This window comes from Lissotriton vulgaris, unplaced genomic scaffold (genome assembly GCF_964263255.1).
Source record: "Lissotriton vulgaris unplaced genomic scaffold, aLisVul1.2 SCAFFOLD_4785, whole genome shotgun sequence".
In the NCBI taxonomy this organism is placed as follows: domain Eukaryota; kingdom Metazoa; phylum Chordata; class Amphibia; order Caudata; family Salamandridae; genus Lissotriton; species Lissotriton vulgaris.
This window is the reverse complement of record NW_028243144.1, coordinates 55,856-71,538: the sequence shown is the minus strand read 5'-3', so window position 1 is coordinate 71,538 and position 15,683 is coordinate 55,856. Positions and strand designations below refer to the sequence as shown.

Below are 15,683 nucleotides of genomic sequence, written 5' to 3'. Positions count from 1 at the left end.
AAATTTACTGAAATATGGCACTCTCCTCCCCTTTCCCTAGCGCCAGCGCTAAAATCAGCTGCAGTGCACCACAAAGACACCTTTGCACCATGGTGGAGGGATGTCTCAGCCAGTCTAATTTTTTTAATTTTCTAAGTTTTGTACTGGAAGGGTAGCCTTGCAGTATAAAATACTATGCAAAGGCTGATTTAAACCACTTTTCTTCTTTGTATGTGTGCTGTACAGTGCAGCGCCCGTTAAAAGTCGGAAAACTTGCGCTTACTTCAAGATAGCGCAGTTTTTGGACGCTAAACACAGTCTACTTTATTTAGTAATATGGGTTTAGCATCAGAAACCTTGGGTGGTTGCATGGGACACCCATGCTCCACCCGTGGTACGCCCCCTTGGCACTAAGTAATGCAAAGTAGCGCCATGCACTACTTTGCTTTATTTTCACGTTATTTCCAGTGCTAAACAAGTTTAGACCTGTAAAGTAAATTTGGGAAAAAACTGATTTTGTTCCACTGCGCGTCACTTTTGTGAGGCAAACACAGTGTAAAATCTTAGTAAATCTCCCCATGAGAGTCCAAACAATTAGAGAACTGCAATCTTCAGGTATAATAAAATTAATGTGCAACAAAAAATCATGGCAATTTAAGAATGCTCTTGGTACAAACACATTTAATTATATAGTATAAAAACAGGATTCTAGAGAAGGTAATGTGTAACACGAATGTGCACATTATTGTGTGTTATTTTGTTGTGGTGGTCATGTGTTATGTTTTTTTCTGTTGCTGTCCATTTGGGCTGAAATATTTCAATATAACATTGTTGTATGTACTGTGGTTGTTCAGTTATGTTCTGTTTTGACTGTTTTATTGTGCCTTGCTGTGTTTTATTAAGTTGGTATGTCGCTTTAAGATTGTTATTCTGTTATGTGCTGTTGCTTACTTTAGACATGTCAACACATGATGTAAACTGTTGAGCCAAAAAAGCACTTCATACAATTAACGTACTGTTTACTACTATCTAAAACTGTAAATTACTGCTGTTCCAACAACACAGTGCTACACTGGGCTGTGCTTTGTGAGGAGAGAGCAGAACGCCATATCTACCGCAATATGGTACTCTTGTCCCTTCTCCGTAGTGCTGGCACACAATCAGGCAGCCGTGCACCATGCACACACCTTTGCACCATAGTTCAAGGGTGCCTGCATGAGTCTAGCATAGGTTTTGTAGTAGAAGGATACCCTTCCAGTACAATATAGTATGCTTAGACTAAGTTTAAAAAATGTCCCACTTTGTATGTGTGCTGTAAAGTGCAGGACACATGCAAAGTTGGAAGAGAAAGGAGAAGTAAATAAAGCATTCCTCCTTTATAGTGCCAATTTAAAATGGCCCTTATTGTTTTAAGTGAAATCATGTCTTCTGCTTTTAGTAGAAACAGTTTTGCATCAAAAAGCAATAGTGGTTGTACGGGAACACGCATGCACCATCTATGGATAGACCCTTTGCACTAAGTGACCCAAAGCAGTGCTATGATCTGCCTGGTGTTACTTTCACGAGAATTTCCAGCACAAAACAAGTTTTGGCTTGCGGATCGGCAAGTGGGTCCCCCCCCTTTCTTTTTTGCTCCAGGACACAGGTTTCAAGGCGGGCTCAAGGGCTACGCCCTGGTCTTCGCCCTGCACTCCCAGAGTTTGCCCTGCGGTCCTGTGTCTCTGCGACCCAGGTGCCCCGAGCTCTCCTTTTAGACTGGGACGTACTACCTTGCACCTTCTTTTCCCCACAGATTACGTGGGCCCACAAAGTGAGGTCCTCCGTGGATGCTCCTACTGGCCGGGCAGCCGGTATTTGTATTGTCCCCTTTGTACGCCACTGACATGGACCATCAATACTGCACTCTTCCATTGGCAGAGCTGCTGCACACTGCCGCCGGACCCCCGAAGCTGGAGCTGTGGCTTTATTCGGCTCAGCCATCTCTCTCTTCCTCCTGTTTCTTTAAGCCCTGCTCCACGCCGCTTCCTTACTTCCTCATCGCCGCCCCTCTGCAGATTCCATCTCAATCACCGCTGATTTCCTCTGACTTTATTTTCCCTGATTGTCACTGAGGTACCGGGCTGAGGCCCTCCCTAATCCCTCTACCTCCCTCTGCCTCCTGACTTGACTGCTTCTCCTAGTACCATTCTGCCTGACTGGCTTCCGGTAAGACATCTGTGACAACCTAGAGAGTTTGAGCGGAGGTTAGAATCAAATTCATTTTGACTTTTTGTCTTCGTCGCTTTTGCTCCCCTCCATTTTGCGATCATCCCTGAGGGTCACTACTGTCCCGTTCCGCCATCTTGTGACCTGATCCGGATCTCCGGCCCCACAAAACTGCACCTGGACTACTTTTGAAATTCCCTCCTCTCCACTGAAACATTCACCGTCCAAGAATATTACTGTTACCGCAGGTCCTCCTACTCTCTTTATGCCACGCTCAACACCCCTGTTTATTCTAATTTTTTAACAAGATGATTTGGATTGTGCAATACTGCTTCTATCCTTTGTTTACTCTGTGTAACTTTGTTCCTTGCTTATTCCCTTGTTAACACGCTGAATCCTCCAGGTCTTTCCAGCCCCCCCGACCATCCCTGTGAAGACTGCCTGCACCGGTCTGACAGTAAAATGGCAGCTGAACTTACCCCCTGGCTACACCCTCCCTTCCCCTCCGCTATCATTTTTTTCTAATATTTCTGCATGCTCCTTATTCTGCCTACGCTCTTTCTCCCTTTAACTCAATTCTTTCTACTAGCCCTCCCATTTTTGAACATGAGGGTTATTGACTTTGGTTAAGCTATGTTCAGTTCGGCAGACTAATTATTTTATTTTCATGGTTTTTTTCCCTTCTACCTTCATCGTTAGCTGATCTAGTGCAGTAGGCATATGTACTAGTGTTCCGACTCTCATTTCCACCTGTCTGTTGTATAGGTCCTCCCCTACTGCCGATCTGTCCCTAAACGGCCTCCATGATTGTGCCCCTTGCCAAAGCACTCCCTCTCCCCTTGTTGGGGAGGGATCCAGCATTTTTGCCCCAGAGTCTCAGATTTCCCTCTGAGAGAGTCCACAGTGTTAAGGGTTTCACACATAGCAGAAAAAGGCCTTAATTGGCCTACTAGATTGTGCCCCTTGCCAAAGCACTCATTCTCCCCTTGTTGGGGAGAGATCCTAGCATTCATGCCCTGGAGTCTCAGATACACCACTGAGAGAGTCCTCAGTGTTAATGGATTCTTCACTTAGCAGAACTGATACTTAACCCTCTAATGTTCTTCGGCGAACTGAATTATTTTGTCTGAGGCCCGATTGAGTTACCTGGTTTAGCTATAGGGGAGATGGGCCGTGGATTCCCTCCTTGGCCATCACCTACCCAGTCGGTCTTTAAACAGACTTCCTTTCGTCTCTACGGTTGTCTCCTCCCTCATCCTCACGTTCTCACCTCCCCTACCACCCACTACTTTTTTCTCTCTTTTCTCTCCTCTCCTAATGTATTTGCCGATTATCTGATGTAATGTGTAATTGTTGATCTTTTTGTGTTATACTGTTGAACCACATTGTTGAACTTCCTTTCGTCTCTCCTGTCGTCTCCTCCCTCACCCTCCCTCTATTTATGTCTCTCCCTCTATCCTCTCTAAATGTACTGAGACTGAACTATTTTGTTTGTTGCCCAATGAAGCTACCTGGTTTAGCTATAGGGGAGATGAGCCGTGGATTCCCTCCTTGGGTGTCACATACCCAGTCGGTCTTGAGACAGACTTCCTTTCGTCTCTCCTTGTTGTCTCTTCCCTTATCCTCCTTCTCTCACCACCCCCTCCACTACTCTTCTCTCGCCTTTCTCTCCTCTCCTAATTGTTTTACCTATTTTTTTGATTTATTGTGTAATTGTTTAACTTTTTTTGTTACATTGTTGATTCTCATGTAAAGCGCTCTGATGCCTTCGGGTCTAGCCAGCGCTATAAAAAACTCTTTAAAAAAAAAAAAGAAAAAAGTAAATTGGGGAAAAAAGATTTCTCATCGATTTGCATCCCTTGTGTCATGCAAACATGGCACAAAATCTTAGTAAATATACACCTTGTTGTTCGTTAATTAGCACTTGCATTGATCACTTTATTGCATTTAAAATTCCAAGCACATGTATTTTGGCTTGGAGCAGTGCTAGCAGCAGTTTAGCATCACTGGGGGGGGGGGTTCTATTACACAAGAATGGATCCTAGGCCGTGCATATTACTGTGATCACATTGATCCAAATCGTGCTGCACCATGTTGAAACAGGAGCCATAAAGGAAGAGCTTATAGGTATTACATGCCACAGTGCACAATTGCATATCCACAACCACTTCCTTTTGAGATGGTGCCCATCCATGGAAGAAGAATGCTAACTTGAGATGTACTTGTAAAGTCATTTTCAATTTGCCAAACATTAATTTATACTTGTGAATCAAGTTATCTATGCATAACACAAGTAGGGTGTAATATATTACATTAGACTATATCTGCTTGCAAAGTGGTGTAACACTCTCCCACACTGGATGGGAATGGAGAGGGAAAACCCACCAAATTGTGTTAGGTGTGAATGCAAGATTTTCTCAAAGTAGAAATTTTTTCCTGTGGGAAAAAAACGTTAACACGTGCAAATGCACTTTTGTTAGGCATTTACATAAGCAAAAAATATATACCAAGAACATTTAGGTGTGCCTAACTTTTTACAAAAGGGATCTTCCTTTGCCAACTTCTGAGGAGTACTTCTGGTAACATTTAGCCTTCCAAAAACCATAGACCTACTCCTCATATAGGTATAAGCCAGTGGAAGTAAATTTACAAGGTTGTTTTGTAATTGGGCTCATAGTGTGTTTTATGTAAGTAAAAACTGGGATGTTTCAGTTCCAATGTGCACTAAGCTGGAACTATTTTTTGCTCGAATACATACACACCTGTGATGTGGCCTCTAGGATGTCATCCACCTTATAGAGTACAAGGTCGTTGCTCTCTGAGTTGTACTTCTTCACTGAGTGCGCCAGAGGTTCTACTAGTCTTGAGCTGTTCGTCTCTAGAGGCTTTGGGCAACCAAGACATGGAGAAGGAGGAGCTGAAAAATAAAAACAACATTCTGGATAATGCAACCAACAAAAGTCATTTTGCCATTCATCAAACATGAAAGCATTCTAATAATTTGCAACAAGGTATAAGTTTAACCCGTTTAGCGTGGCGCACAATCCGCTGCGGGCGTTCTATTGCGCGGGCGGGGCCGCGTCCGCCAACGGACGTGTGCAGCAATACCGAGGTAGTGCTCGCGACGGCCATTGGCCGACGGCAGCAATTAAGGGGTTAAAGCTCACTGTTATGGACCAAGCAGTTGTTAAAGGTCTAATACATAGGCGAGGGCCTGCAACAAGAGAATGGGATATAATCCTGTTAGAACATTCAACCCACTTAGGGTAGTATGATTTAAACTAAACAGGGAGAAACAATTTCATGGTTGCAAAAACCTGTCATTCACTAAATCGCAGCCGCTCCGGGAAGATTCCGAGAGATGACCAAGAGGGCAAATTAATTATTTATTTAATTTTCCCTTGTGGTCGTCTCTCCAAGTCCACCCCACCGCTCTTACCTGCAGCGGCCGCTGCTGCTAAATCGCAGTGTTTGCAACCACTAAATAGTGTTTTGAAATTTAGAAACCCCCTTTTGTGTCAGAAAATTGTTTCTGACTTGTAGAAGGGGTTTTGAGACACACCTCAAACCAAAATAGGAGAGGGTGTTAAAGAGGCATCTCCCTCCTATTTGGGTTCCGCAATGGAATGTTCCAATGCTTTGTGACCACAAATACAGTCGTAAGTCATCCATCAGATACTCACACCTCAAAGGGAGCGATATCTGCTTCAGGAGAATCTGCACCCTTTGTAAAAGTGGGGCAGTTTTCCACTTAGAGTCTTGTCCCACAGCCTTGGTTGGAGCAGAATGATGCTTTTTTATAAGCAGCTTATGTGCCCTTAATGGACAAGGGCAGCTTTTTAAAAAATACTGTTTCGGTAAGCAAATGCAAAGTTAGTGGCTTGCTATCCTATATGTGCCTCTATCCTGGCATTTGCAGCCATTCACATAGGTTTGTAAATTGTGAATTGGCTGATAATCTTCATTAGGCAGGCCATTTTGCACCCTCCATCCACCACCACCACCAACTCCTCCGTGTACTACATGTGGTGCCACCTATTTGTAGGTTGATCACATCATAAACTGCAAACTCATTCGCAAACTGGTCGGAGTGCAAATTATATATCCAGGTTTTTTGAGTTGTGCTTCATACATCAAAATCCAAAAATCTTTACCCACTGTGGGATTGGGAGGGAATACCACCAAAAATGCCAGGGTGTAAAGGGAGGTATTTTTCCATGGAGAAATATAGGGGCATACTTACAATAGACTGCAGGGGTGTGGCATTCAGCCACAATTAGTAACGCCACACTGAGACATTCTGAAAACGGAGGGATGCACCGTAATTAAAATAATACACACACCCCTGCCTTTCCCCTAGCACTGGTGCTAAATCTAGCCTAGAATCAACGCAGGCACACTTGAGCCATAGTGCAAGGGTGCCTGCATTGCAGAGAGTGATTGTTCATTTGCAGGAAGGGGCACCTTCCTGCAAATGAACAATCACTAATGGCGATTTGCTCTTTCTGTGTGTTCTGCAGAATGCAGCACACTTAGAAACAGCTAAAGAAAGGAGAAATTAATCATTTCCTTTCATTGCACCTGGTCTTATTTTTGGCGCTGTGACCATATTTACGCCAACCTTGTAAATAGGGGGCAGCGTCTAAAAGAAATGGGTGTTGCAGTGGAACGGCCACTGCAACACCCATTGCCTGCCCCTTTCATGCTAAGCGCTGTGTGCATAGAGGCAATATTTACGAGGAGCTGTTAAGTGGCTTAACACTGCCTTGTAAATAAGGCGAAGGGGTTATTGCTGCCAGAACGTCATAAAAAGTGGCGTTCTGGTAGTGATAACCTATTGTAAATATGGCCCTTAGTTTCCTGTGAATCAGGCCCAATTAGTGCAGTTTAGGTATTCACAAGTGTATCATTGAGACACACTTGTGACTATGGAGACGTGCGCAGGCGCACCGAGACTCGGTTGACTTAACCTCTGTCTTACCATGGATTGTGCAGTTTTGCTGAATGTTGGCTATGGAATGCGTGAGATCCACATACACAGAGGACTTGCAGGAACCAGAAACCTGTCAGCAAATGAAAAAAAGCCAATGTGAAATGGAAAAGGTTACAGTACAAGAACACTGCACCAGTTTCATAGAAGTCTGCATGCCAGCTGGGATATTTACACGTCATACTTACATATAAAATGTTATCTTTTTTATGAAGGTACATAAAAGGAAGTTTTACAAAAAGGCACAACCAGAAGCAGCACATTTGCCAAACTTTCCAAGCACGTTCTTTCTGTCTGTGGCAAACCCAATGTTATTTACAACTGTGTTCAGTGTCACACTGCATCTACATTAATGCTTCCTTCTGCTGATGTACATCTTGAATCTTCATGCCCCTCCCAGAAAAAATTCAAACAGGTATTGTGGAGCCCTTATTGTTTCTTATTATTGATGAAAGAAGATTGGGTAGGAGAAACCTTTTTACTTTTCATTGGATTGCCCCTTTAAGTAGTATACACATTTTCCATAATGACACAGTAGTAGTAAGTTTAGGATTTTGTCTTAAGTTAGTTCTGTGAATCGGGCCGGCTGAGGTTTAATGTCCAAAATAATTTCATGATACATGCACAAACAGCGTACTTTAGTTGGACTGCAATGTCCATGCAACTCTTTGGATTCCTTCTTGGAGCAAGTAGTTTCCTTGATTGTAAATTCAATATTATAGTTTGTTCCAGCCACCACCTGCATTAAAAATATAGAACATTTTATTGTGAACTTAATTGAGAAATGCAAACACATGTAACACTGCGTAAAGGGGAGCAAACACAAATGTAGGTTTTGTTGCAACAAGGAATGTACATGAGTCTCTTACGTCAGTATCAGTAAAGCTATGTGTTAATACGTCAATGTTATGTTATAAATGTTATGTTCATAGGTGAGTCCCTTAATCTCATTTCTGCAACCTGGACATATTTTATAAACATATGCAACAATGCAAGAGTCAGTGGAATCATGTATTCACACACTTTTCCATAACAAGGCACATTGGTAGGGCTGAAATATCAGCTGGTACCATAATGTCTCCATCGAGGAGGATGGTGATATCTGAGGAGAGCACAATGTCCATTGATCAAGTGGGATTCAATAGCTGGCTGGCATCCCTGTCAATCAGGATGAGAGGGTATGGAAGTCTTGCTGTCAGTGTGATGTGAGTATTCTGAGAGGAGTCTGTCTGTGCCTTTTCAGAGATGTGGGACCTTTCATCTGACTTACACCCCAGTACCTGGAGCAGTTGGAGGAAGGTTTGGAAACTCTCTTCTGGCAAAGTGTGGTCCCAGCACTCTACCTCCTGCTCCAGTCCGAAGGTAAGTGGAGAGAGGCCTTCTATTAGACTCTGTGTTTCTGTGGTGGCAGTCCAGATGCTGAGTCAGCTTACTGTTTACAGTTTCATGATAGATTACGCTGAAAGATAACTTTACCTTTTCAGCTTAAGCTGCCTCTTGTGAAGGCACACATGATCAACAGAAGGCCACTGTATTTTGCAGATGGTTACTTTTAGGACCATACAAGCAGGTGGTTCAAAGGTTTATTCAAGAGAAATCCTGGAATCCCGCATTCCCACAGTAACATCTAGAATTATATTACACAGGTCACAACATTGAACAGCCTAGTCATAGAACACCACATTTACCCTTCTAAAACCAAAATGAAAAATAAGAAAACTCCAAAATCTAGCAGTAGAAATACCTTTAGAACCTCAGGGATGTGTCATTACCATAGTGTAACTCAATTAAAATACTTTTATATTATGTTCAAAAACTGTTATTTACCTTTTGTCTGTTACCTTTGAACCCACCTTTCGGCACTGCATTAACATTGTCGTATTCTGATTTATGTTTGACCTTACCATCTTTCAGCTCCTTCACATACCAAGAGGTGTTCTCAGTGTGATGTGCCATGGATCATGGATATAGTTTCATCTAATGATGGATCCTTCATTTAGAGTAATTTCTCCTGTATCTTCAGATTATTCGTCCTATTTATCAATTGGTGCCTTATTATTTCTTCTTGCAAGTCTCTAAATTTACAAGAAACTGACAACATAGCCACATACTGTTCTATGGTTTGGCCCAGCTATTGCTCTCACAAGAGAAATGTGTGGTGTTACACCACAATGCTTAATTTTTCCCACATAATTCTCCACTGCCCTCATAGCCATCACCTACTCATTCCCATGACCTTCCAGCCATCTAACCTATCAACTACATCATATTCCTCATTGAAAGGTACAGGTAAAGTTGTAATGACTTTCCTTACCTTGACACTAAACTGTGTTTCAACATGGTAAGCTTCCTTTTGCTACAAAGACATCCTCTCATATTGCCTTCAAATATGCCTTGAATGACTCTTGTGATATTGTTTTTGCCCTTAAATACACATCCTTACATCACAAAAATGTATTTTATACGACTCTGGTTGATTATGGGGTATGCTCTGGCCTGGCTCACTCAGATCATCGGTGGTTTTAAACGTATCCTAAAAAAACATTCTCCTTTGACTTTTTCAATATATGTGGGCCACGCAATTTAGGTTGACGCCAGGTTTTGAATATTGGAGCAGGTTCAGAAAGGAAGAGCACTTAATAATCTGTACCCTTCTTCACCTCAAACAGGTGCCACATTCAACCGTTACTGCTTTTGTACATCCATCTGATCATATCAACAGATAATATTCAAACTGACCCCCAAACTCGGAGGAAAATAAACAAGTACTCACCTGTGAGGTGGCTTTCTGTATTTCTCCCAACTTGAAAAGGTTCAATTGGCCGCTTTCATTGTTGAATTTTTGAATGCAGTGTTCTAGTATTGGCTTCAGCTTCTCACTGTCACTGGAAATTGGTCTATGACATCCACGACAGCCAGGCACTTGTGGGGAAAACGCCAAACCAGTTAAAAGAACATCATTGACACTGTTAGTTGATCACACTGTACCTACTTTGAACTCCCAATGGAAGTGCATTCACTGGTATTACATGTTGTATTACACCTCAGTGTTTTTTGTTGTTTTTTTGTTCAAACCTTTATTGAACTTAGTTTGTGCATACAGGCAAGCAAAGTCATGGTAGTGTTACAGACATATTGATACAATTTCAGCACATGCACCAAGAATAATAAACCCCAGCATGGCAGGCATTACCAGTTCAGGCGTGTCTATCCACTTTGCTTGACGGATAGCATAGTAATCTATGTTGTCCTCGGTCGCCTCAAGGATGCTACATCTCAGTCTTTATAGTGGCTCTTTGCAACTATCGCACAGTATATTTAAGAGTTGGATTACACAAGGATCCCATACTCATCTGCAAGATAGTCAGAAGCTTTTGTAGGACAGAGGTCATAAGGATCATTGAGGGCTTGCCCCAGTCCTTACCATGGGATGTGTAAGCAAATTGTGCATTTAAAGCACAGTGGGAACTTAAAGAGCCTTTTAAGATGTCTACAGGAAGGCCTGTGGTAACGTCCTCAAGCTATATGGCAAGTGGTGAATTTGGTATTCTAAAGAATAATAGGACTGCAATGTTTGACAATACTTGGATGGAACTGATGGGTTTTAATTAAATTTAAATACATTTAAACCACATTTGGATGAAAGCATTGCTACATTTTAAATAGTGCATGTGGTTAAACACCAAACACTGGGGTCGATTATGATTGCGGTGAATCCGCATCCTCCGGCCGGTGGAAGCCACCGCCAGCCCGGAGGATGCAGATTCACCTCTGCGGACCTTCAAAACACCCACCGCCAGATTATGATGGCTGTGGGATCAGCGGCGGACGGCAGGTCCCTCCGCCGCTGATCCGCGGGTGTTGGCCGCAATTTGGTGGCGGTCACATCCTAATCCCAATGGAGGGAACGCCGCTGCCCCTGCGGACGGTCCCTCCACCTCGGGGTGGCGGACGGACTGTTTGTATATGGTACACTTCAATTCAAGCTTTCCAACCGGGGCCTTACAAATCACATTATTCATATTGTTTCTTTTTCTTTTAGTTGAGGACAATAGCAAATTACAAACATTAAGTAGAACTTAAGCAAGTTACAACACACAGTTTGACAGCGTATACATAATAATTATACACATCACACTGTCCCGGTACTATAGGGGACATAAGCCAAAACAACACTAAAGGAGAGTGTTGCGTCTTCACACAGCACCAGTTGCGAATACTATGTGGCAAAAGTCCAATGTTTTCTTACGAGTGCTATTGGCAACGTGTGTACAGTGACACAGCTCTTTGCAGAAGACCTTTCATTATGCCGTTGGATTATGGTACAGCATCCTGGCATGGTTGAAATTTGAGAATACTCCAGATGTCTCTATGCCATGAGTAAGAGGGCAGAAATTATGCATATGTTTCAAGCTGTTTTAGCAAATCTGCCTTTTCTACATGATCCCCACAAATTGTTTGCCTTTTTCTAGAATCCCAGCCGGTCCCACGGGAGCAGACTGCGAGGTACCTCAGGGACTCTTCTGGGGTTACAACACTGCAGCAGGACCTATCGGCCTGCACTCCGGTATGACTGACCATAAGAAGGTTGTATACCTTAATTGCAAGTTTTATCCTTCACCATTTTTTCACCGTGTGGTACTGTCTGTTGAGGTCCTGAAGAATTGCCATCAGGCATGAAACATGTTGACCATACTTGAGGGTAGCAGTTCATATTGCTCGGATAGTTCCGTGGCATTTTACCTCCCCTCTCACCCTTTTAACTAAGGGAGTCTACCACGAGAATAAATTAGGTTGTGGACTGACTCACCTTTTTTAACTTCACTTTCACGTCACGACCACACTCCCCCTGCCCTCTCACACGCATGCACCATATGGCCGGAAAACAAAAGATCTCCGATAAAGAGCCCCGGTTTCGGGAGCCCGTCAGACATTGCAGCGCCAGTCTGACGAGGAGCAGAACCCATATGATGAAGCATGACACCTAGCTTGCTGGGTGTGTGAGGGTTTTAGTTCCAACTAGGGGATTCCCCCCTCTCACTAGCAAACACACTCCTCTGCTCTATCACTCTTCCCGGGGAACTTTGTACCCTTCTTGTGCTACTAGTTTCTGGACCAGTACACTGGACCTCGTAAAATATTGTCCTAATCCAGTCCCTCCTTTTGTTCAAATCCTCTCCCTAGTACTCAGCAGAGTTAAAAACTATCAAAATAAAATGTCGGCTTAAGGAACGCATTTGGCGATCCTCATATAGTTCAGTGCATAAGACCGAATATGGCTTCACACCAAAAGAATATAAGGAAGCGATATTTTCAGCTAAAACAGCATATTTTACTTTTAAAAGAACTGTTTAAAACAGTTACAGCTCTGTCTCGTTGCCCAAGAGACACTGTTTTCACCCCTGACCAAGCTTTTGTCGACAACCTTGCTATTTTTTCCAGACAAAGGTAACAATGGTCTATGAAGAGCTTATGAGTTTCTGTGGAGGCCAACAGCACAGACCCATTCCAGAGATGGGAAACACAGCCTGATCATGGTAGTTTAACTCAATTCACTAGTCTAGATGAGAATCAAGTGGTAGATATACTCTCTCTAACTAAATTAGGATTTCCTCTTGACCCCTGTCCTCCACACATTCTACATCTAGCTATAGATGAGGTTGGGGCATTGCTGACCCCTCTTCTTAATCTAGTCCTTAGTACTGGGACTTTTCTTGCAGGATGGAAAATGGCATGCATAAGGCCCATTCTAAAAAAGCCCCCACTTGAACCTTCAGAGGCTAATAACTACCGTCCCATTTCCTGTTTACCTTTACCCTCTAAGGTTCTAGAGAAAGCCATCAATACGAAACTGACTTCCTATCTTGAAGAGAATGATATACTCGATTCCACCCAGCACAGTTTTAGAGCTCGCCACTCTACTGAATCTGCTCTAATCATGGCTACTGAGGAGATCAAAAGGGTGCTGGATGAGGGTGGTAGGACGGCCCTAATACTGCTAGACCTCACGGCAGCGTTTGACACTGTCAATCATACAGTGTTAATTAACAGGCTGCAGACCGTGGGAGTCAGCGGTAAGGCCCTGTCAATCCTCTCCTCTTTCCTCGACTCCAGAGAACAAATAATATACTGGGATAACTTGAGATCGGAACAGTTCACTCTTCCCTCAGGGCTCAACACTTTCTCCCACCCTGTTTAACATTTATGTAACACCACTGGCAAGACTAATTAAAAGTCACGGACTGTCGCTTGTGACCTATGCTGACGACACTCAACTGATAGTGTCAGTCACTCCAAATGACATTATGTCTGCCGGTTCAATGATTGTCTTTCCTCTGTGATGTCATGGATGAATGCAAATTTCTTAAAACTAAATACTGAAAAAAACGAGATCTTGGAATTTGGCAAACAATCCTAATTTTGGAGCCACTGTTGGTGGCCCCCTGAAGCAGGCATCTGTCCATCGCCGGTGGGTAAAGCCAGAAACCTTGGATTCTTAATTGACAGTTCTTACCTGTGCTCCCCAGATCATCAAAGTGGTCTATACTTGCTTTTATACACTCAACATACTACGTAAAATCCTTCCTTTTATCCCATTTTCCCTTAGGAAAATGGTGGTCGGCGCTATTATTCTATCAAGGATAGATTATTGCAATGCACTTTACTTAGGTGCTGGAGTGAAACAGCTTAATAAGCTTCAGTCACTTCAAAATGCGGCAGCTTGGGTTCTGTATGGTTTACCTAAACATCACTCCACCTCGGCCAGCAACAAACAACTGCATTGGCTGCCTGTTAGGTGCCGGGTGGACTTTAAGCATTATGCTTTGCGCACAAAGCAATTTATGGAGGCGGGGCGGAAGACATACAACTACTATTCCCCCGGTATGTTCCATCACGCTGCCTAAGATCGCTGGATTCTGGGCTGGTTCTTCCTCACCAGATAAAGCGAGTTACATGGGGGGGGGGGACGTTTCTCATTTTTGGCAGCTAAGTTGTGGAACGCTCTCCTCGTCTCACTTCCCCTACAGCCCTCGCGGAGCATCTTTAGGAAAGCTATTAAGACCAGGCTCTTTATGCAAGGCTAAAGCTAGTGCGCGCTTCGATTTTTTACCAAACGCCAACATGCCTCGGCATAAGAGCGCTTTACCTCAGTCAGTCAGACAGTCACTGAGTGCCAAAGGTATTTTGCAAGTCAGAAATTAGCATCCCGTCAGCAATGCATTCTTTGTACATTGCAGCTTGCTTCTTTTGTGGTAGCAAAGTCTGTGATTTTGCAAATTGCATACTTTACAGCGTCACATACACTTTGTTCACCAGATCCTTAGGGACAGATTTTTCAACATTTAGCACAACGCAGAAAGACAACTTGCTGCACTGCATTTCATCAAATGTAGGGAACAGGAATGTGCCTTAATTACTAACACATGGCCCACTCCTGCTCGGTCTCTGCCCTGTCACACCATGGTGCAAGGGTGTCTGTGTTACAGGCAGGATTGTTTTTGTGTAGGAAGATATATCTTCCTGCACAAAACCAAACATCAGAGGCATTTTTCTCTTTCTACGTGTTCTGCAGAATGAGGCTCATGTAGAAAGAGGGATGACAAGGAGAAATAAACATACTTCTTGTTATGCCTCGCCTGGGAAGGCATGGCATTTTGACACATTCCTAAGTTTAGTAGTCTTAGTAAATCTGAGATTGAGCCAAAACCCATGGGTGGATGTGTGGGAACACCCATGCCTCACCCATGGAACGCATTTGCAACTAAGAGCAACGCAATGCAGCGACTTGCATAGCCTTGCATTACTCCAGACCTACTAGGCCATACAGAGCACAGTGGCTCTGCGTGGCATGGTAAATCTGACTGAAAAAAAACTCTGCGAGGGGCCAAAAGCCAGCGATTCGTCGTTGGCTTAAAGTCCTGGCAGGCTCCATCGGCTGTCCCTATCCACATTGGATCCCAATCAGTCGCCATTTTTTATATGTATTTTAAATGTATCTTTTACAAATTTTAAAGATTCTGTATTTGCAATGATTTTTCTTTTAATCACGCAATAAAGCTCTTATATATGGACTTAAGGGCTTGCGTTGCCTTCCTGCACAATTCAAATATGTATAGAAAAAAACTCTGCAATATGCAGACCTGTAGAGAAATCGTCTGTATAGATTTGCCAACACAGCTCAATTCAATTAGAAGGGAACTTATCTCTGTATGCAGGGAAAATGATCTTGTAATGCACAGAAAAACATTTCACAATCAACAACAGGCTTGGCACACTTTTCATACATCATAAACTGCAAAAGTCAAAGAACTTTGGAAAGATTGCATTTTAGAAAGAAGACATGTTTCACATTCATATTTTATTATTATGCAATTAGTCAGGTTCTGAGGGGCAGATCTACAAGCCCCTTGCGCCATTTTTGCGTCATTTTTAACATGGGAAAAATTACGCAAAAGTGGCGCATTGGGCTTGCAAATCTGCCCCAGAATCTTTAGGAAAGGCAGAGGTC

The 15,683-nt window shown here is 43.1% G+C and overlaps 1 protein-coding gene across 1 annotated transcript in view; it reads right to left on the bottom strand.

The window, feature by feature from the left end:
* Positions 1–15,683, bottom strand: part of LOC147668692 (T-kininogen 2-like) — a gene marked incomplete at its 5' end in the record, with an annotated part of 106,583 nt that overhangs the window by 49,538 nt on the left and 41,362 nt on the right. The window contains 4 exons of the mRNA XM_086948509.1: positions 4,947–5,101; positions 7,166–7,247; positions 7,812–7,913; positions 9,948–10,096. Coding sequence (XP_086804635.1) covers positions 4,947–5,101; positions 7,166–7,247; positions 7,812–7,913; positions 9,948–10,096 — 488 coding nt within the window. The remainder of the gene's footprint in view (positions 1–4,946; positions 5,102–7,165; positions 7,248–7,811; positions 7,914–9,947; positions 10,097–15,683) is intronic.